Source organism: Phyllobates terribilis, unplaced genomic scaffold (assembly GCF_046119375.1).
Source record: "Phyllobates terribilis strain yellow unplaced genomic scaffold, ASM4611937v1 Scaffold_13__5_contigs__length_258822181, whole genome shotgun sequence".
NCBI lineage: Eukaryota > Metazoa > Chordata > Amphibia > Anura > Dendrobatidae > Phyllobates > Phyllobates terribilis.
The window spans coordinates 60,709,266-60,733,294 of NW_027362773.1; the positions used below are offsets into that span (position 1 = coordinate 60,709,266).

Consider the following 24,029-nt stretch of genomic DNA (forward strand, 5'->3'; position numbering starts at 1 on the left):
AGGACAGCCTTTGAAAGTGTCCTCCCGTGCCGAGGCCAAGCTTGTCCGAAGAGTCAAGGCTAACCCAAGGACAACAAGGAAGGAGCTCCGGGAAGATCTCATGGCAGTGGGGACATTGGTTTCAGTCAATACCATAAGTAACGTACTCCACCGCAATGGTCTCCGTTCCAGACGAGCCCGTAAGGTACCTTTACTTTCAAAGCGTCATGTCAAGGCTCGTCTACAGTTTGCTCATGATCACTTGGAGGACTCTGAGACAGACTGGTTCAAGGTTCTATGGTCTGATGAGACCAAGATCGAGATCTTTGGTGCCAACCACACACGTGATGTTTGGAGACTGGATGGCACTGCATACGACCCCAAGAATACCATCCCTACAGTCAAGCATGGTGGTGGCAGCATCATGCTGTGGGGCTGTTTCTCTGCCAAGGGGCCTGGCCATCTGGTCCGCATCCATGGGAAGATGGATAGCACGCCTACCTGGAGATTTTGGCCAAGAACCTCCGCTCCTCCATCAAGGATCTTAAGATGGGTCGTAATTTCATCTTCCAACAAGACAACGACCCAAAGCACACAGCCAAGAAAACCAAGGCCTGGTTCAAGAGGGAAAAAGGCAAGGTGTTGGAGTGGCCTAGTCAGTCTCCTGACCTTAACCCAATTGAAAACTTGTGGAAGGAGCTCAAGAATAAAGTCCACATGAGACACCCAAAGAACCTAGATAACTTGGAGAAGATCTGCATGGAGGAGTGGGCCAAGATAACTCCACAGACCTGTGCCGGCCTGATCAGGTCTTATAAAAGACGATTATTAGCTGTAATTGCAAACAAGGGTTATTCCACAAAATATTAAACATAGGGGTTGTATAATAATTGACCCACACTTTTATATTTAAAATTTAATAAAATTCAACTGAGCAACATAACTTTTTGGTTTGTAAGATTTAGGCTTCTGTTCATAAAACCTACTCTCGATTGCAGTTTGAAGGCTCTAACTTATTTGCATCTTATCAAACCAGCTAAATCTGCAGGGGGTTGAATACTACTTGTAGGCACTGTAAGTATTGTGTATTGCCAAATTTAGGTATTGTTCACATTTGCTTTAGTGCCTCTATCACAAACTCTGGCAGATTAAATAGGTAGAAGAGCACTGCACATGATTCTGTATTTGCCATTAAAACAGGATGGACCTGATGACACTCCTCCGGACACAATAGGTTAGATTGGGTCCAACAATTACTGGTGGTACCTATGTTACAGTGGATGGGACAGTGCTTTGTGACTTCCAATATAAGTGGAAATCATGAGCCATATGTGTGAACAGAGCCTTAGTTTAAATGTAGATTTGGAGATCAGAGTGACAAAAATGTTGTAAAAATTTCTTCTCCTGTCCTGTTTCTGGCATTCTGCAACAGCTATTGTAAGTCAGCAGAGGTTCTGTAACAAAATAGATTGTAACGGCACCTTTATATTTTTCATGATTCTCATTTCGAACTGTAAAGAGGAAACTTTTGGCACCTTTCCTCTGACCTTGTGACTGAGAGGAGAGAGCCTTTCGGTAGTTTTAAGTAGAGCATTTGTGGCTGATCCTACTGTAGGGGCGTAGTGGCTGTCTCAGGTAGGCCTCGGTGTATGGTACTTTTTGATAAGAGGGGACTTTGCCTGGCTCTCCATGGAGTGTATTACAGCCAGGATCTGCCACTAACAATCTGCCTGCGATTGGTAACCTGTTAAATGCCGCTGTCAATCTCTGATAGCGGGATTTAACACGCGACAACATGCCTGCGTGTCATTTTCTCCGCCCATTGGCTCGCCCGTGATGTGATCACTGGTCGCTGATGGATTGTCATGACAGCCAGGGGTCAACCTATGACTCCAGTGCTTGTCATTACGGAGCTCCTTTGAAACCCTGCCTGTGAGTGGCTTTATGATTTTTGCTATATGCAGCAATGCTGTGGCATCTCTGTATACAACACAAGCAATCGAACGATCGCATCTTCAAGTCCTCTAAGGGGACTAACAATAACAGTGAAAAAAAATGTTTTAAAAAATGTAAAAAAAAAAAAAAAAAAAAGGTTCAAATCACCCTCTTTTCCCCCATTGAAAATAAAGATGTTAAAAAAATGCACATACAGTATGTGGTTTGTCACGTTCAGAAAAGTTTGATATAAAAACATTTAACCCGATCGGTCAGCACCATAAATGAAAAAAATTCAAGAATGCCAAACTGATTTGGTTGCCGCAGTTTCACAAAAAAGGCTGTAACAAACCATCAAAAAGTCACATCTATCCCAAAATGGTAATAATAAAAATGTTGTCTCGCCCAGCAATAAATAAGCCATCATACAGCTCCATCGGCCGAAAAATAAAAATGTTACGGGTCTTGGAAAATGGTGATAGAACCCCCCAAAAATTGTTTTTAAAACTTCAAATTTTTTTTTTCACCACTAAAATAATAAAAAAACTGGACATGTCTGGTATCGCCATAATCGTATTGATGAGAATAATATTGCATGGTCATTTTTACATCAAAATGTACACCATTAAAACAGTTTCCAAAAAACAATGTCAGAATTGCATTTTTTTTTTAATTTTACAACACTTGAAATTTTTTTCCCATTTTCCAGTACATTATGTGGTAAAATAAATGATGTCATTCAAAAGCACAACTCGCAGTCATATGTCTATGTGGACAGAAAAATAAAAGTGTTATGCCTCTGGGAAGAAGGGGAGATAAAAACAAAATTGGCCGCGGCGTGAAGGGGCTGTAAGATGCAGACTTGCCGTTCAGGAGTCTGGGAAAGCTAGGTGATGACTTCTTTAGAGTTTTCATAAGCTACAATATTTTTTCATTTTACCAGAAAGACTAATACAGTCTAACTATGAAATGGATGTTGATTCCCAGTTAGGGTCTCCTTCATGCTTATTCTAGTTATTTATTTTTTAGTTATTAAAATTAAGTAAAACTATTGCATAACTAGAATGAAAACACATTGACTAATTTATTTACCTCTCTAATTTCTTTACTTCTGAGGTTACTGTATTTCATCAATTAATGTGTTGAGGGTTGCAATTCTGAATGATAATTTTCTGATTAAAAAAAAAAAAAAGTTTTCAGAAGGGTTAACTTGTGTCCATCGTGAATGTTGAAAGAAATGAATGGCAAACGGTTGTAATTCAGGGCGGTGCTCGCAGTTTGCATAAATTACTGCCATTATTATGGTTACAAATACTGTAGTCCCATGGTAACCTTGGTGAGAATCCGGTTCCCTTCTAGACTTCTAGCTGCAGGCTCAAAATTACATCAGATTTAGACTTTTTCCTAAATCTGGTAGAAAAAAAACCCCAAAATAAATAAATAAAGCAACACAAGAAAACTGAAAAGCGTTTAGGTATTCTCTCCACAATGAAAGGAAACTCCAAAGCTCAAACATGTGCAGCTCGATTCTGACTTTAACTGGTTCAGTGTCAGATTATTTGTATTCTCCTCCACCTGAATGTACAGATTTATGTACAGATTTATGTACAGATCTATGTACAGATTTGTAGCTTTTTGGTTGTTTCCAGTTTTCTTTTCTTCATCCCTCCTATGCACAATTCACATCTATACCAGTGATCAGTTTTTTTATTCTCAAAACAAAACGGCAATGATTTGCAGTGGCCATGTCGTAGTTATCAGCCGTGGAAAATTACCCCTGGGTTGTTTAAGAAATTATTTTCGGCAGCACAAAAAAGCCATCCAGCGTCCTTGTCAGAAGGGATCAGCATAAATTTTCGCTGACAGAATGCCAGCCTGGCAGCCTACCTATGGCATTCGAAGCCCTGTACGTAAGAATGGAACATTAAACACACACTTTCTCGCATACAAAAAAAAAATATTAAAATAAAATCAGACCAGGAGAGATGGAAAGAGGTTACAGCCTTCTCTCCAACCATTTACCTTCTAAAAATAACTGTTTCTCACACCCGAAGAAGCGGAACAGCAAGGTGTAAAATGAAATCGCCTTCATTAGAACTTCACTGGTTATCAGTAACCCATAAACCATGTTGTGTTGGCTGCTTACTGGTGCAGTTAATAAAATAAAGATCACTCCACAGAGCCGTGGGCAGCTTGGAAGGCGATAGCCGTATTTGCTTACTGTAAATACAAGCAGAAAATCGCACACAAATCTGCCGTAGCTTTGACAAGTCTTAAGATCCCTCTTTACATCTGTACATCTGTACCAAAGTGCAATTAGTGTGCCTTGCACAAGGATTCCTCCATCTTATTCTGCTTCATTACTTGAGCATAATCACCCAGCTTGCTTGAGTGGTCTCAGTAGCAAGCTTCAGTTTAAATAGGGAAAGCAAGTGAATGTGTTCAAATATACCAAGATTGCCTTTTAAGACTCTAATTTATTCATTCGAAGAGCAGTTTTTTTTTCCTTTCTCTAATTTTGTCCCTGATTCTTTTTTTTCCTCTCCTAAGGTTTATTTCTCGTTCACAAGATTCCTCGACTTAATAGTTTGATTTCTGACGTGTCAGACACTAAGGACCTGGCATTTAAATTAAAAAGAAAGATGTTCAGTATTGAGGTAAGAATCCGAATTTAGGTTTTTTTTACATTTCATTTATTCATTTTGAAATCTCCCAAAAATAACATTCAAGAAAAGCCATGTATACTGTTATGTAAGGTAAAATGAATATATAATGCAGATATTGATGTTGTTACCATATGCAGTTTGGTCCGCTCCAGCGCACAGACTCCTAATTATGCGCGATGTCTTAACTGTTTGTCATATCCAGGCTCGGCAAATATAATAGCACGTGATACCTCGAATTAGAGAAAGTACAATAAACTCTTAAAACATGCAGGGAAACTAGGCCAGAGACTTAATTCAATAAAACTACATGTCTAATGATTAATTATTTGCTCTAATTTGGTGAGATGGGACAAACTGGGAGCCGTATATATTTACATTGTTGGCAATTATCTTGTGATGTGTGCTGACAAGAAGGGGAAAAATATCTCAGCCTCTTAAGGTTTTGTTTAATGTCTTAATTTATTTTTTTGTTTGAAAACGTAATTTTCTCCATTTATCACACATAAAAATCCTTCAAAATTCCACAATATTTCTAAGGTACGATCTCTTCTTTTTGAAGTCTTTAGGTAGCTTATTCCTCAAATCCATTACATGACCCCCACCCCATCCCACAATCCAGTGTGTCCCTAATCTCCTTTGAAATGAAAAGGTTTTAAGTAAGCCACTTGTCCTTAACTGCCTTAAACCATAAAAAAGAGAATTGTCACCAATAAATTAACATATTTTAGACCACCACCAAATGATTGGCAATGAAGGCTGGCATGGCTTTGGTCTCTGGGACTTCACCCTTAGCTGACTATTTTGGCCCTTTCTTGACCCTACTCCATCTTTGGTTGGCCACTTCCAAGGGACAACTTAAGAGGCCTCTTTCACTTTCTTATTCTTTACACTTGTAAGCAGGTTTGTGCTATAAATCAGCCAGGAAACTGCTAGCTATTGACAAATTAGGATGCCCTCCTCCTAAGTAATGCTTACTAGTGCGTTTAATTATCTGATCTTATGGGAAGAAGTTAATGGTTAATCAGGCAGCCTGTCCTTCAAGCAGGTCATCTCTGTATGGGTGCTACAGGGTCCCGTACCCAAGACACTCCCTTAGAAGCTACTTAATGGATGGATAGAGGGATAGATTGATAAAGAGATGGATGGGTGAATGGACGGAGGGATGGATGGATAGAGGAATGGGTAGATAGAGGAATGGATGGATAGATTTCCACATTCTGACCTACTGTCAGAAGAGATTAACAAATAAATTGAAACAATAGATATACAGACCTGTTAGGCCTCATGCCTGACAGGGTGTAAAGAAAAATAAACTGGCCATGTATAAAAAGTTGGCCCAATATGCTGGATTTAGGAAATTGGTGACCAATTTAATTTGTGGGGTTAACCCATACACGGATCTTAATGCCTATCTTTTTCTGTGCACCTTGGATCAAGGATGATCCAAAAATCCATTTAAAAAAAAAATAGCTTTTTGGTGCAATTTTTGATACTTTTTTTTTTCTATGATGCCTTTTTTTCGGCTTTTACTACAACTGGATATTTACCACGTTTTCAGCACAGAAAATGCACCAAGAATTTACATGTTGCTTTTTTTTTTCATGTGTTTGAAATAAGCAAAAAACTATGCACACAATGTACAAATTGCGACCATTTCCAATTGAAATTATTGGGAAACGTATGACATGGATTTAAGGCATTTTGATGCAGATTTTAGTGCGAATTCTGCTACTACATGCCTTTCATGAAACTCCATGTAAACCCGATCATAGGCACCGGTAACACTTCATTTCTGAACTACTTTGAAACTCGAGATAAACATCCTGAAATCCTCCTAAAATATACCTTGGAAGGATCTGACGTGATATGAACAGAGCCGAAATGTATGTAGCTGGCAGAAATTGTGTTCACACCACTTTACTTCCCTACATAATGAATATGTTTGTAATAAAGCATATTGCATTGTCCTCTCTTCGTCTTGGTAGAAAACGTACCTAGCATACTGTCAGTCTTTTTTTAAAGCCTCCTTGATGATTACATGCTAAAATGATTGTAAAACATAAGATAAAAGAATAAGTAAAACAAAGTATTTTCATAGTCTTCATCTGCTCTTGAGACTTTTAAGATCACATCATATCAAATGACAATTTTTAAAAATTTCTGAAAATGATTGAAAAACAATATCTGTGTATGACAAGTCTTTGGAATATATGGCCGGGGTCCAAACAGCTTACAGTTGCCTAATTTTCTTCATCTATTTAGTAGATGGAGTCCACCTTACGGAAAATCTTTAACCGAATTTGCCATATTGAACTGCACACATGATGTAATAGTGGCTGCAGAGCGACACAAAACTTTTTTCTCTTTTTTTCGCCTTTCTGTTGCGGAGATATTAGCAAACAAAGTATTTGGCACCTAATGAGTTAACTTTAGTTATGTCCAAGTGGGTGTTATCAAATACTTCTCACTGGTGGCATGAACTTCTTCTCCCTGTATGAGTTGCTCTCTGATAACACCCATTTGAACTTAACAAGAGTTAACTCATTAGGTGCCAAAAACTTTGATTGCTAATATCACTGTAACAAAGAGGCAAAATTGTAAAAATATATATTCTGCTCTGAAGCCACTATTACATCATCTATTTAGTTTTCTGGTCCAAATCGATAAGTCTGCAGTCACTGTTTGTGACTGCAGACTTATGAAGCCCCCTAGTGCATGCACTGTCTGCTGCGGGGATTCGTTTATTTCAGACCCGGGACCAGAGGCTATGAATGAGTTATACATACCCCCAGCCAATGGGCCCGACCTCGCTCTCCATACACTGGTATGGAGCGAGACCGCTCCCTCTAGCCAGCCATGCCCACTGGCCAGCTGCGTCTCTAGACTTGGCGCAGCCTTGCTCTATGCAAGTGTATGGAGCAAAGCTACGCCCACTGGCCGGGAGTATGTACAGTATAATGCATACATACCCTCCGTTACCGAGTCTGGAACCGGCGAAGCCCCGCAGCACATAGTGCTTGCGCTGGGAGGAAATCCTAAGTCTGCAGTCACACAGAGTACCTCCTGACTTATCGATTTGGACCCGGATAACTGCCCTAATGTGGACAATTCTCGTAGTGCCTTGTTGTTCCTTCTTTATGGGATCTGTAGAACATGGCATTATTAGGGATAGCTTCTTAACTAGATCTGCTGGATTCTCACGTTTTGGTCATGGAGCCCTTAGATCAGATGTCCAAATGGCTACCAAACTTTTGCTTTCTCAGAACCTGATCAGGAGTACAATGGTGATAGAAGCAGCGAAAACTGTCAGCTTAAGGGTGCGTTCACACATCTGCAGTGTGCTGTCCGTTTTTGTTTTTTGTGTTTTTGTCAGACAGCACACAGACCCACTGAGTATATCCTATTCAAAACCTTAACATAGGGTTAACATAGCCATTCTCGGATGCATCATTTTCACGAGTGTGTGAATAGATCTGTGAGATTCTATGAGCCCAATTCATCAATGCCGGCGTTGTTCATGCCGGTCTTGATGAGGGGGTGTGCTGGAGTCATGCTTCTAGAGGCATACTGTGCTGGAGTCATACTTCTGGAAGCATACTGTGCTGGAGTCATACTTCTAGAGGCATACTGTGCTGGAGTCATACTTCTAGAGGCATACTGTGCTGGAGTCATACTTCTGGAAGCATACTGTGCTGGAGTCATACTTCTAGAGGCATACTGTGCTGGAGTCATACTTCTAGAGGCATACTGTGCTGGAGTCATACTTCTGGAAGCATACTGTGCTGGAGTCATACTTCTGGAAGCATACTGTGCTGGAGTCATACTTCTAGAGGCATACTGTGCTGGAGTCATACTTCTAGAGGCATACTGTGCTGGAGTCATACTTCTGGAAGCATACTGTGCTGGAGTCATACTTCTGGAAGCATACTGTGCTGGAGTCATACTTCTAGAGGCATACTGTGCTGGAGTCATACTTCTAGAGGCATACTGTGCTGGAGTCATACTCCTGAATGCGTACTGTGCTGGAGTCATACTCCTGAATGCGTACTGTGATGGAGGCATACTCCTGGATGCGTACTGTGCTGGAGGCATACTCCTGGATGCGTACTGTGCTGGAGGCATACTCCTGGAGGCGTACTGTGCTGGACGCATACTCCTGGAGGCATACTGTGCTGGACGCATACTCCTGGAGGCATACTGTGCTGGACGCATACTCCTGGAGGCATACTGTGCTGGACGCATACTCCTGGAGGCATACTGTGCTGGAGGCATACTCCTGGAGTCATACTCCTGGAGGCATACTCCTGGAGGCATACTGTACTGGAGAAATACTCCTGGAGGCATACTGTGCTGGACGCATACTCCTGGAGGCATACTGTGCTGGACGCATACTCCTGGAGGCATACTGTGCTGGACGCATACTCCTGGAGGCATACTGTGCTGGACGCATACTCCTGGAGGCATACTGTGCTGGACGCATACTCCTGGAGGCATACTGTGCTGGAAGCATACTCCTGGAGGCATACTGTGCTGGACGCATACTCCGGGAGTCATACTGTGCTGGACGCATACTCCGGGAGTCATACTGTGCTGGACGCATACTCCTGGAGTCATACTGTGCTGGACGCATACTCCTGGAGGCATACTGTGCTGGACGCATACTCCTGGAGGCATACTGTGCTGGAGGCATGCTGTGCTGGAGGCATACTGTGCTGGAGGCATACTCCTGGAGGCATACTCCTGGAGTCATACTGTGCTGGAGGCATACTCCTGTAGGCATACTGTGCTGGAAGCATATTCCTGGAGGCATACTGTGCTGGAGGCATACTCCTGGAGTCATACTGTGCTGGAGGCATACTGCTGGAGTCATATCCTGGAGGCATACTGTGCTGGAGTCATACTTCTAGAGGCATACTGTGCTGGAGGCATACTCCTGGAGTCATACTGTGCTGGAGGCATACTGTGCTGGAGTCATACTCCTGGAGGCATACTGTGCTGGAGTCATACTCCTGGAGTCATACTCCTGGAGGCATACTGTGCTGGAGGCATATTCCTGGAGTCATACTGTGCTGGAGGCATACTGTGCTGGAGGCATACTCCTGGAGGCATACTGTGCTGGAGGCATACTCCTGGAGGCATACTGTGCTGGAGGTATTCTCCTGGAGTCATACTGTGCTGGAGGCATACTCCTGGAGTCATACTGTGCTTGAGGCATACTCCTGGAGGCATACTGTGCTGGAAGCATACTCCTGGAGTCATACTGTGCTGGAGGCATACTGTGCTAGAGTCATACCCTGGAGGCATACTGTGCTGGAGTTATACTCCTGGAGGCATACTCCTGGAGGCATACTGTGCTGGAGGCATACTGTGCTGGAGTCATACTGTGCTGGAGGCATACTCGTGGAGTCATACTGTGCTGGAGTCATGCTGTGCTGGAGGCATACTGGTCTGGAGGCATACTGTGCTGGAGGCATTCTCCTGGAGGCATACTCCTGGAGTCATACTGTGCTGGAGGCATACTCCTGGAGTCATACTGTGCTGGAGGCTTACTCCTGGAGTCATACTGTGCTGGAAGCTTACTCCTGGAGTCATTGTGTGCTGGAGGCTTACTCCTGGAGGCTTACTCCTGGAGGCTTACTCCTGGAAGCATACTGTGCTGGAAGCATACTCCTAGAGGCATACTCCTGGAGTCATACTGTGCTGGAGGCATACCCCTGGAGTCATACTGTGCTGGAGGCATATTCCTGGAGTCATACTGTGCTAGAGGCATACTCCTGGAGGCATACTGTGCTGGAGGCATACTCCTGGAGGCATACTGTGCTGGAGGCATACTCCTGGAGGCATACTCCTGGAGGCATACTGTGCTGGAGGTATTCTCCTGGAGTCATACTGTGCTGGAGGCATACTCCTGGAGTCATACTGTGCTGGAGGCATACTCCTGGAGGCATACTGTGCTGGAGGCATACTCCTGGAGTCATACCCTGGAGGCATACTGTGCTGGAGTCATACTCCTGGAGGCATACTCCTGGAGGCATACTGTGCTGGAGTCATACTGTGCTGGAGGCATACTCCTGGAGTCATACTGTGCTGGAGTCGTACTGTGCTGGAGTCATACTGTGCTGGAGTCATACTGTGCTGGAGGCATACTGTGCTGGAGGCATACTGGTCTGGAGGCATACTGTGCTGGAGGCATTCTCCTGGAGTCATACTGTGCTGGAGGCATACTCCTGGAGTCATACTGTGTTGGAGGCATACTCCTGGAGTCATACTGTGCTGGAGGCATACTCCTGGAGTCATACTGTGCTGGAGGCATACTCCTGGAGTCATACTGTGCTGGAGGCTTACTCCTGGAGTCATACTGTGCTGGAGGCTAACTCCTGGAGTCATACTGTGCTGGAGGCTTACTCCTGGAGGCATTGTGTGCTGGAGGCTTACTCTTGGAGGCTTACTCCTGGAGGCATACTCCTGGAAGCATACTGTGCTGGAAGCATACTCCTAGAGGCATACTCCTGGAGTCATACTGTGCTGGAGGCATACTCCTGGAGGCATACTATGCTGGAGGCATACCCCTGGAGTCATACTGTGCTGGAGGCATACTCCTGGAGGCATACTCCTGGAGGCATACTGTGCTGGAGGCATACTCCTGGAGGCATACTGTGCTGGAGGCATACTCCTGGAGGCATACTGTGCTGGAGGCATACTGTGCTGGAGGCATACTCCTGGAGGCATACTGTGCTGGAGGCATACTCCTGGAGTCATACTGTGCTGGAGGCATACTCCTGGAGGCATACTATGCTGGAGGCTTACTCCTGGAGTCATACTGTGCTGGAGGCTTACTCCTGGAGTCATACTGTGCTGGAGGCTTACTCCTGGAGTCATACTGTGCTGGAGGCTTACTCCTGGAGTCATACTGTGCTGGAGGCTTACTCCTGGAGGCATTGTGTGCTGGAGGCTTACTCCTGGAGGCATTGTGTGCTGGAGGCATACTCCTGGAGTCATACTGTGCTGGAGGCATACTCCTGGAGTCATACTGTGCTGGAGGCTTACTCCTGGAGTCATACTGTGCTGGAGGCTTACTCCTGGAGTCATACTGTGCTGGAGGCTTACTCCTGGAGGCATTGTGTGCTGGAGGCTTACTCTTGGAGGCTTACTCCTGGAGGCATACTCCTGGAAGCATACTGTGCTGGAAGCATACTCCTAGAGGCATACTATGCTGGAGGCATACTGTGCTGGAGGCATACTCCTGGAGGCATACTATGCTGGAGGCATACCCCTGGAGTCATACTGTGCTGGAGGCATACTCCTGGAGGCATACTCCTGGAGGCATACTGTGCTGGAGGCATACTCCTGGAGGCATACTGTGCTGGAGGCATACTCCTGGAGGCATACTGTGCTGGAGGCATACTGTGCTGGAGGCATACTCCTGGAGGCATACTGTGCTGGAGGCATACTCCTGGAGGCATACTGTGCTGGAGGCATACTGTGCTGGAGGCATACTCCTGGAGTCATACTGTGCTGGAGGCATACTCCTGGAGGCATACTATGCTGGAGGCATACCCCTGGAGGCATACTCTTGGAGGCTTACTCCTGGAGGCATACTCCTGGAAGCATACTGTGCTGGAAGCATACTCCTAGAGGCATACTCCTGGAGTCATACTGTGCTGGAGGCATACTCCTGGAGGCATACTATGCTGGAGGCATACCCCTGGAGTCATACTCCTGGAGGCATACTGTGCTGGAGGCATATTCCTGGAGTCATACTGTGCTGGAGGCATACTCCTGGAGTCATACTGTGCTGGAGGCTAACTCCTGGAGTCATACTGTGCTGGAGGCTTACTCCTGGAGTCATACTGTGCTGGAGGCTAACTCCTGGAGTCATACTGTGCTGGAGGCTTACTCCTGGAGGCATTGTGTGCTGGAGGCTTACTCTTGGAGGCTTACTCCTGGAGGCATACTCCTGGAAGCATACTGTGCTGGAAGCATACTCCTAGAGGCATACTCCTGGAGTCATACTGTGCTGGAGGCATACTCCTGGAGGCATACTATGCTGGAGGCATACCCCTGGAGTCATACTGTGCTGGAGGCATACTCCTGGAGGCATACTCCTGGAGGCATACTGTGCTGGAGGCATACTCCTGGAGGCATACTGTGCTGGAGGCATACTCCTGGAGGCATACTGTGCTGGAGGCATACTGTGCTGGAGGCATACTCCTGGAGGCATACTGTGCTGGAGGCATACTGTGCTGGAGGCATACTCCTGGAGTCATACTGTGCTGGAGGCATACTCCTGGAGGCATACTATGCTGGAGGCTTACTCCTGGAGTCATACTGTGCTGGAGGCTTACTCCTGGAGTCATACTGTGCTGGAGGCTTACTCCTGGAGTCATACTGTGCTGGAGGCTTACTCCTGGAGTCATACTGTGCTGGAGGCTTACTCCTGGAGGCATTGTGTGCTGGAGGCTTACTCCTGGAGGCATTGTGTGCTGGAGGCATACTCCTGGAGTCATACTGTGCTGGAGGCATACTCCTGGAGTCATACTGTGCTGGAGGCTTACTCCTGGAGTCATACTGTGCTGGAGGCTTACTCCTGGAGTCATACTGTGCTGGAGGCTTACTCCTGGAGGCATTGTGTGCTGGAGGCTTACTCTTGGAGGCTTACTCCTGGAGGCATACTCCTGGAAGCATACTGTGCTGGAAGCATACTCCTAGAGGCATACTATGCTGGAGGCATACTGTGCTGGAGGCATACTCCTGGAGGCATACTATGCTGGAGGCATACCCCTGGAGTCATACTGTGCTGGAGGCATACTCCTGGAGGCATACTCCTGGAGGCATACTGTGCTGGAGGCATACTCCTGGAGGCATACTGTGCTGGAGGCATACTCCTGGAGGCATACTGTGCTGGAGGCATACTGTGCTGGAGGCATACTCCTGGAGGCATACTGTGCTGGAGGCATACTCCTGGAGGCATACTGTGCTGGAGGCATACTGTGCTGGAGGCATACTCCTGGAGTCATACTGTGCTGGAGGCATACTCCTGGAGGCATACTATGCTGGAGGCATACCCCTGGAGGCATACTCTTGGAGGCTTACTCCTGGAGGCATACTCCTGGAAGCATACTGTGCTGGAAGCATACTCCTAGAGGCATACTCCTGGAGTCATACTGTGCTGGAGGCATACTCCTGGAGGCATACTATGCTGGAGGCATACCCCTGGAGTCATACTGTGCTGGAGGCATACTCCTGGAGGCATACTGTGCTGGAGGCATACTCCTGGAGGCATACTGTGCTGGAGGCATACTCCTGGAGGCATACTGTGCTGGAGGCATACTCCTGGAGTCATACTGTGCTGGAGGCATACTCCTGGAGGCATACTAAGCTGGAGGCATACCCCTGGAGTCATACTGTGCTGGAGGCATACTCCTGGAGGCATACTGTGCTGGAGGCATACTCATGGAGGCATACTGTGCTGGAGGCATACTCCTGGAGGCATACTGTGCTGGAGGCATACTGTGCTGGAGGCATACTCCTGGAGGCATACTGTGCTGGAGGCATATTGTGCTGGAGGCATACTCCTGGAGGCATACTGTGCTGGAGGCATACTGTGCTGGAGGCATACTCCTGGAGGCATACTGTGCTGGAGGCATACTCCTGGAGGCATACTATGCTGGAGGCATACTCCTGGAGGCATACTGTGCTGGAGGCATACTCCTGGAGGCATACTGTGCTGGAGGCATACTCCTGGAGGCATACTGTGCTGGAGGCATACTCCTGGAGGCATACTGTGCTGGAGGCATACTGTGCTGGAGGCATACTCCTGGAGGCATACTGTGCTGGAGGCATACTGTGCTGGAGGCATACTCCTGGAGGCATACTGTGCTGGAGGCATACTGTGCTGGAGGCATACTCCTGGAGGCATACTTTTCTTATGAATCAGGAGCGTAGGACGAGTGGCGTGCTCCTTACTAGAGCCCCTACTGTAGTAAGATTTGTGGTTTAGCGAAATTGTTGTTCTCCATGAATTTGTTGAGTCGTAGTCATCTCTCCCCCATTTCCACCCACTTCATCTGAGCTGGGAGAAACTGATGTGAAGATGCTAGAAGTCGCAAAATTTAGGCCCAGCTTCTAGTTGCACCTAAATTTTGTGATTTTCAATGCTTTTACGCCAGAATTCTGGTGCGTCTGGGTGCTGGTTATCATTTCACACGATATGTGAATGCACCCTCAGACACAGATGGCAAACCTATTTCATTCTGTTTAAAAAAAAATCCCCAAATTATTTTGAGGTAGTAATGTAAGTAGGGGTTCTATAATTGAAACTTTTTTTAAGGATTCCTCATAAAGTTAAATATTACCGCCACAATCAGTGCCGTTTTTAATGGGTACCTATCAAGTAGTATTGATTGCTATGAATTGAGCCTAAGACAAATTTCCATAGGAAGCTATTGCGTATAATTTCTTTATAAAACTGAGATTATTTTTTGCCAGTGCTGTGCATTATCTCATTTATTAGAATATTTTGGTTCACAAGATTTTGCAGAAAAGTAAATGCCAAAGGAAAACATTCTTGAGGGGGAGGATAACAGCAAGAGTTTTATAAAAAGAAAAAAGCACGTTTACATCCTACAGAAGATTTTAATTGCTGCCTCATCTTGTCTTCTTGAATGGGTCACTGTCACCATAGCCACCTCGTCAGTGCTGTGCCACAGGAATGTCTCTGCTGTGCTTCATAAAGGAAGACCCATTGACAAATGTTGGCTTTGATAGTGATGTTGTTTCAAGTTCCTTTTTGTCTGGTGTTTAAGTTTATTTTATTTTTCATTTAGAATTGAATGTTTCATATGAAAAGTTTTCATAATTGTTATAAATGCTCTGTATGTCAGAAACTGGCTAAAGATATTAGATTTTTGCAGACAGATCCTAATCTGATGTTTATGGTACACCAATCAAGGTTTTGATTGATTGGTTGGACTTTTAACTGTCCAGTTCCTTGCCTACTCCCACTTTGGCCAAGCCAAATAGCAGTGATTGTTGCGACTTCCTTGTTGCGGCCGTAGTACCCCTCACATGTATTGTGCTGCAAAGTTTGATCGTGCGACAGGGCTCTCGGCCAATATATTGTTTTGTAGCTCCAGCCTAATTTGGACATGTTCCCAAATGGAAACATCCCATGCATGAAAGATACTTTACTATGATCAAAATTTTATTTTTTCATGGAGAAAAAAAGTTAGTCAGATTTCACATTTACCTAGCTTGGAATTTTTTGGGTTTGTTAATGTTAAATATTGCTGCAAGGTTCTGGAGGTTGAGAAATGGAGAAAAAGAGCAGCACTCACCACTGATACATAAATTATCGGCACTTATTGAGGTCATCACAAGAGGAGTGGAGACACGAGGGAGTGATTGAGTGATGGCTGTTCCGCGTAAACTACGCTTCTTCTGGCTGAGAGCCAGAAGAAGCATAGTTTACGCGAAACAGCTGTCGCTCAATCACTCCCACATGTCTCCTCTCCTCATGTGACAACCTCAATCAAGTGCTGATATTTTACATACCAGTGGTGAGTGTAGCTCCTTTTATTCTTTTTTTAACCCCCAGAACCTTGTTTCAGCGTTGCTTCTCTTCGAGCTCAGGACTGCTAGATCTGGTTGCCCATAATAATAATTTGCTGTACAGGTGTGGTAGCAGTCCCAGCATTTCTGTCTCTTTTTTGTGTGTTAAATGTTGCTAGCAACTAAGAATACATTTTACACCTGCCTACTAAAATTTTTGAGGCCCATCAAATTTGTCACCTTAGACAGGGTGATGGCAGCACTTTGACCGGAATGTCAGTGGCTGACTTAAATTTATGGGTAATCCTGTATATATGTCAACAATTCTTAGAATACTCCTTTAAGTGAGACTTTATAAGTTCATCATTAATATTTAATTTTAAAAGAAAGATATGGAATGTGTGTATAATGACTTTTTGAACACATTGTGGCTCCATAGAAAATAAAACCTAGAAAAAAAAGTCATATTGAAGTTCAGCTGGATAATCCTGTTCCTTCCCCCTTTTGGAATCTTAATTACAAGGAGATAAAAACCATCGTTTGACTAAATTATTGTCTTGAATCTTGTAGCAAAAGGTATAATCCGCAATTGGGCCAATTAGTAAAGTCCATAGCTAGCGCTGCTAAGGCAGGCAACTTGATTAGATGTGACACCAGTCTAGTTCCCACTGTAGTTATGCCAGGTATGGTGGTCAGACTTCAAAGGGTTGGAGGCATCAGCAGGGCAAGGTTTGTAGGCCAGCTTAGGTCCGGTCGTTAATCTCCTTGCTAAAACCACAGCAGCCCTCGCACAAAACAAGCTTACACGACACAATCATGCGGTATTAAAGTTTGGGTTGAGTCATGCCAATTTGCCTTTGATTTTCTGATGATTGACTAAAAGATGGCTACATGACCAGACACATGCTAAAACTTCCCTGATTAGGTAACTTCTCCAAGTATGTCAGATATGGTAGAGATTTCCCAGCTAAATGATATGATAAACAGGACTCTGCTGAAACTTTGCTGTAAAAGCTCATTCACCTGCTTGGGACTCCGGGTACAGAGCAAACGTTCAAAAGGGAATTTTACATTAGTATTTTAAAACCCTTATACGTCAAGTTATACAAGTTACTAGTGTGATCTTTTCTATAAAATGTACTGGACTGATACATCGGCTAAACAAGTAGGATTGTCACAGTGCAGTGGACTGTGTCTATATGACTCCTAAGATTCCCCGCCTCGCCAAGTTTGGCTGGTTGTAATAGTTTATGACAAGTTAGATTCAGCTATTCGAGAAGAAGAAAAAAATTTCACTGGGATCAACTGGCATGATATGTTGTATAAAATGACTAGTTATACAAGAATTTCTTCTGCTAACACAATGGGACAAAAGAACAAGACAGATTTTTCCCTCTTCTAGGGCTTGACTGTTAGGTTATGTTCACACTTGGCATATTGGCTGCAGTTTGAATACTTGAGCAAAATTTATGGCAACAAATCTCATCTTCACATTGCCAAAATTTTATGAGCAGAAAATCTACAGTGTGTCAGTCCTTTGTGTGGCATTCTACTACATATTTCACTCCTTGCTTTTACTGACAGTCCGCAACAATATGCACAATCAAATCTGCAGGTGAACTTATTCTAAGGTGCATTAGTCCTTGATAGATCCAGTCCCTCTTATTCATTGTAATGTTAGCGACATTTACTTTACTTCTCCACCACAGTTACAGCCTGACAAGTTATATTATTGAATATTCTCCTTCAAAAGTTGAAATCTTGAAATCTGTTTACAAATTGTTGCAGTGGGTTAGTTACAATGAACATAAAAAGTCTACACACCCCTGTTAAAATGCCAGGTTTTTGTAATGTAATCATTCCAAAACTTTAAACTGAAATCTTTTCTGGTGGAAAAAGAAAAATGTAGACCTAAAATAATGTGGTTGCATAAATATGCACACCCTTATATTAATGCTTTGTTGACGTATCCTTTGAATTAATGACAGTATTCCGTTTTTTTGAGGGTAGGAGTCTTATCATCTTGGCACATCTAGAGTTGGAAAATTTGTCCACTCTTCCTTATAGTGATGCTCCAAACCTGTTAGATTGCGAGGGCATCTCCTGTATACAGGTCACCTACAGGCTTTCACTTGGTTTCAGGTCTAGGCTCTAGCTGGGCCATTCCACAACCTTGATGATCTTCTGGCAAAGTCATTCTTTTGTTGATTTGGAAGCATACTTAAAGATGATTTCCATTACTTTTTATTATCCCCTCAATGTATTCCCCCTGGGCCCGTAAGGGTTTTTGTAATCACCTTGCTTTGCAGTTACTGCCTGTGAGTGGCGCTATTGCTGGCCGCTCACAGGCATCACATGACCCGCCACTGATGTCACGTCAAGTGAGGCGTGACATCAGTGACGCGGTTCCCGCTGTGGTTGCTGGGTTGTGGGTGGGGTTTCCCCGCGCGTCACACCCAGCATCCATCAGGCTCTTTACCAATGAATGAGGATAGGGAAAGCTCGCTGTGAATGCCAGGTGTGACTCGTGGGGTAACCCCGCCCACAGCCCAGCGTCCACCGTGGAACGCAGAAGTCACCCCCGGCTGCAGCCGGAATTTGACCTGACATCAGCGGATGTCAGAGCCCACTGCAGCCGGGGGTCACGTGATGCCTGTGAGCGGCCAGTGATAGCGCCGATCACAGGCAGTAACTGCAACGCAAGGTTTTTACAAAAAACCCTAAGGGTCCCGGGGGAATACATTAGGTGGATAATAAAAAGTAGTGGACAACATCTTTAAGGTCCTGGTGCTTAAAGGTGAAATCCCTCTTCATCGTCTGATTTTTAGCAGAGGCCTAAAGGTTTTGATACAAACTGACTGACTGATTTTTAGAACTGTTCATAGTTCCCTCCATTTTGACTAAAGCACCGGTTCCAACTGCCGAAAAACAGCTCCAAAGCATAATTCTGTCTGCATCCACCATGCTTCATTGTTGGTATGGTGTTCGTTTGATGATGCGCAGTTCTAGCTTTGCACCAAACATACCTTTTTTGAATTACCGCCAAAAAGTTCAGTATTGGTCTCATCCGACCATAACACATTTTCTTACATGCTTTTGGTAGACTTGATGTAGGTTTTGGCCAAACATAGTCGGGCTTGGATAATTTTCTTTGTAAGAATAGACTTCTGTCTTGCCACTCCCCCACAGGCTAGACATATGAATATTATGGGAGGTTGTCCTCGCATGCCGTACACAAGCAGTACTTGCCAGAAATTCCTGCCGCTACTTTAATGTTGTTCTAGGCATCTTGGCAGCCTCGCGGACCAATTATTATTCTTGTGTTTTCATAATATTTTGAGGGACATCCAGTTCACTGCTGGTCCAAATTTAAACCATTATTTGATGACCGTCTTCACAGTGTTCCATGGTATATCTAATACCTAGGAATTTTTTTTGCACTGGTCTAACATAACTTTCAACAATGAAATACCTTTGCTATGTTGTCAGCTGTTTATCATTTTTGCTGTAAAATACAGATAAGAATATATCAGGAAAATCCTACTAGAGCAGGTAAACTTTATAAGAGGTTTGTCAGAATCACTGTATATGATGACAGCTGTGCAATAACTACTATTTATTATAAGTTTAAGTGTGATTGGCTAATTGTGAACACAACCATATCCTATTATAAAAGGATGTTCATACTAATGCAAACACATTATTTTAGAATTGTTATTTTTAATTTCCCCTCATCATGATTTCAGTTTGTTTCTCAAAGGATTTGTACACATTGTGGGAAAAGTTCTGAAATTATTCTTCTTGGTGTGACTTTTGTTTTAGACGACAAAAACCTGACATTATAACAGGGGTGTGCACACTTTCCATATCCACTTTTTATGTGCATTTTAGATTTATTGGAAGTTGAAGTTTGGCTTCAACTTTGGAACTGTTTTGTTGAAGAATTTGGCATTTGCTTACACTGCACAGATGCATAAGAAAAAATATGGCAGGGGATGCCATTGCGGGCTCCCCTCTACAATGATGAGGAATACTTACATAGAACCCTCTGTGAATGCTTTCTATATCTATGATCACTCTCCATGACTCAGTAACTATTATAAGATCAGCTATAGCCTTGATCAAGGCCAGATCTCATGGACTGAAATGCCATGAAGAGCAAAGTGGGGTTGTTTTGTTTTTGTTTTCTTTTTCCATTTTAGTAATTTCATCCTCAACCTTGCAAGTTTCCTAGAAGTATGTATATAAAATACCTAATGTTTTAGTGAAGTTTAATTTTATGTTTGCGTTGTGGACTTTTTATTGCCTGTAAGTAATATGTTTTAATATATATATTTTTCGGATTTGTACTCATATGTTGCTGTAGTGAGAGGGACATGTCTGAATGATAGAGGAAGCCTCAGGCAGCTCTTCTGTTTTTCCAAATGGGCTGATACCGCCATCTTGTTGACTTTCCCTTGGGCCAAGTATGCTCGTTTATTTTCCATTTTGTTTTTTTTTCATGAACTTTCCTTGAGTTTGAGCCGCATGTTAGATCCTATAATTGGGTGTTGTGTAATGTGTTGCTATTAATTCTCATTCTGATGAAAGCTTTTCACAGTTTATTTTGAAAATATATTACATGTATAGGTTAATGTTACCCATCACTAGTTGATTGTATTTACCTTTAGATTAGCATATGTTGATATTTGTAGGATTAGTAGGGAACTGGTATAATAATTGAGTAATAATTCCGTATTTTTGTTAATATTAATGTTATTTGTATAAAAATGGTATCATAAATCACATGATCAGTCATTCTCAACTTCTTAGCGTTTGATGTCCCTAATGTTTGAATAATATCAAAATGTTTTAAGCCTTTTTCATTCAGTGGTCTTCACTTATTTCTTGGCCACAACCCTGCCTGCAAGCCAGTGGCAACCTTCGATATGGCTTCAGGCCAGGCGTGGGTAACCTTTTTTTCTGCCAAGGGCCATTTGGATATTTATACCATTCTTCGTGGGCCGTACAAATAGCGCGTTAACCCCTCCCACAAAGTACGTCCTGATGCTGGCACAAGTGTCAGGACGTAATCATTTATTGCACGTGCCTGAGCATTCAGTAGTGAACACTGCGTGCACGTGCTCACAGAGCAAGAGGAAATTAAAGGGCTGGCGGATGTCAAAACTCAGCTGCCGGACCAAACTTCAGTCCCTGGGAAACATCTCGAGGGCCGGAGAAAAGGTCATTGCGGGCCGCAAACTGTCCGCAGGCCTGAGATTCCTCACCCCTGTCCTAGGTCATGGAATAACCCAATTGCTTTTTTTTTATCAATTCAGAGCTCTGTTCACACTGGCACTGTGTTTGCATTGCTGTGGAATTGCAAGAATAACAAAGATGCGCACAGATTTTGTCAATGATAGCAGTCAGTAATGGCATTCAAATCTTTCATGGTTCCATTAATAAAACAAACAGGTCGTCCCTTTAAAGAGAGCCTGTCTACTCCTTGGCTATGGGAACAATTGTGTGTAAGCGGTTTTGTTTCCCATTTGATGGAAGTGATCCTGAATGGCATGGTGTTGGCAGCGCCCCAGAGATCTATTTTTGATTCCTGCAGTCTTTTTCATCCAAAAGGATTGGCGTTGCCAGTTGAAGACCATCAACAAGCAGGTTACCTCCCTGACCGCATGAGCTGACCTGTGTTGGCTTCCATGCATGTGCAGTTTCATGTTGGGGTATTGTGCTCCAGCCGCAGACTCCATGCACTGGCATCCTTTGCCAGGGAGAATGGAGAACCTAAAGTTAATTTTGTAAAGTGTTTAGGATTGAAAGAAGAGATGACTGTGAACCCCATCTTGAATTTCAGAGACCACTGTAGTGGTCATATTCAAGTGTTTGCATGTGATTTCTTTTTATGTTGGGGCTCCCTCAGTAAGAAGATATTACTAACTTCTGATTTCCCATTGCTCTATAAAATGTCAAATTATATTTTTAGGACTGCATTGCCCTTTTACTATAGAGCAGTAACAAGCCATAGATTAGGCATGAGTCACTTCTTCCCAGTGTAGGTATGGGTATGAGCTTTCAAAAAAATACAAAACAATTCTATTTTCTCAGAGACTGGCAAAGAATGGTTAGAAAAAGAAAAAATTAAAGCTAAATGCTGGAATTTTAATCTGCTCTTGGCCTGTTTCTGCTTTGTCTGCATCATCCTGCTGTCTAAAAATAACATTCCCATAGCCCTGGTGTCAGAGTTGTTCTAGTATGTCCCTTAATTCTAGTGAAGGAAAAAAAGGGAATTCATTTTTTATTGAAGCTGCTGTTTTAGTAACCGGCATTAAGATGCTTTTTTTTTCTTTTTTTTTCTTGTGATAAGTGTGTGTGATAGAAATAGAGCAATTTAATTTCAATATCAATATGTCAATGTGATCAATAGGGGTTCTTCTACCTTGCTTTTATTTCTCCAAGAATATGGGCCTGCTCATTCCAAGGACCGAAACATAAAGAAGTAGGTCTACTTGGCCTTAGAAAAATGATGGAGGTAATGTATAAGCCAAATAGACTTCTTTCTTGTCTTAAGAAGCACTGTTACTCAGCATATGGGAGTTATAATTGAAATAAGTATTTCTTATTTATTTGAGGTTCCTTGGCCTCTAAGATTTGTTGCTTTATGCCAATAGTGATTGGTGCAGAGGTACAGCTTTAAGGCCTTATAAGAAAACCACCACTTAGAGGGAACCTGTGATCAGTTTCATGCCAGACCACGATCGTCCCGAGGACTATGTGTCGCACCTGGATAGTGTTAGGCGGTCCCTGTTAGCTTTTTCCTGCCCCACTTCACTTGACTGACAGATCACTCCCTGTGTGTTTACTTAGAGAGAGATCTATCAGTCAAAAGGGATCAGGTCAAGAAGAAGCCACCGGGAACCTGCCCAAATCTAGCCAGCTGATACCCACAGTCATCGAGCCGGCTTTTACGGGTATGATTACTCTGAAATGTCACAGCGATTCAAAGTAAACCTTACCTGACTGCAATCAAGGGGCAGTGTCCAAGTCGTGCTGCCCATGGTTCGGGTAGCATGAAACTGATGACAGGTTCCCCCTAAACAGCACCTGTTACCAGGACTCAAGAATCCTGTTTTTGCTCTTATTTTACTTATGCTAGACCCTGAGTAATCGGTTTGTTTTTTTTAAATCCGCCATATGGTCCCATAGATGTGAGACCTTTTATTAATTGGTAATGTTATGGTCTTTACCATATGGTTGCTGGACACAGGATAATTTTGCATAGCAGCCTAATGACATGCCCCAGAGAATCCTGTGAGCAATGCCCCTTTGTAAAGACCATAAAAACTTGCACAAAATAAAAAGGCCCACATCTCTGCAACTGTATGGCAGATATAGGGGAGCATCAAGAGTAAAATGAGAGCAAAACCTGGACAATTTTTACCTGGTGACAGGTAATCCTTTAAAAAAAGTTGTGTAGCCAATATTTTTTTGGAAAAAAGGGTCGGAATGACATAAAAAAAATACACTGATCACCCACCTCTCTTGTTCTGACGCTTCTCAGGTCTGGTCTCTACCACCTGGTCCCTCAGCCAATCATCAGCCACAGCAGTGACGTGTCTCAGCCACGGAATGGTTGAGTGGTTCATTTGTGTCAGTAGAGACCAGGAAGGACAAACCAGATGGCACTTGAGAAGCATCAGAGCAGGAGTGAAGGGGGGTCAGTGAGGTGTGTACCACTTTCCTTTTTCTGACGTTACATATAAATGTTGCTGATTACTTTTAAATGTTACTGTTGTAAGGTAGCGCTATTCATCATGTTGAGGGGCACTCATTTCACTGGGTCAATTAAAGCTCACATGCAACGTTTTCCGGTAATATTAAGTCCAGCAGTTTATTACACATCATAAACTA

General features: G+C 43.6%; 1 protein-coding gene across 3 annotated transcripts in view; it reads left to right on the top strand.

Annotated features, from left to right (window-relative positions):
* The window catches only part of ELP4 (elongator acetyltransferase complex subunit 4), a 442,046-nt gene that overhangs the window by 250,804 nt on the left and 167,213 nt on the right, over positions 1-24,029 (top strand). For 2 of the 3 annotated variants that reach the window (XM_073658084.1, XM_073658082.1), the window contains one exon: positions 4,465-4,571. The exons of the other annotated variant lie outside the window; for it this stretch is intronic. In XM_073658084.1, the coding sequence (XP_073514185.1) occupies positions 4,465-4,571 (107 nt within the window). The remainder of the gene's footprint in view (positions 1-4,464; positions 4,572-24,029) is intronic. 3 annotated transcript variants of the gene reach the window in all.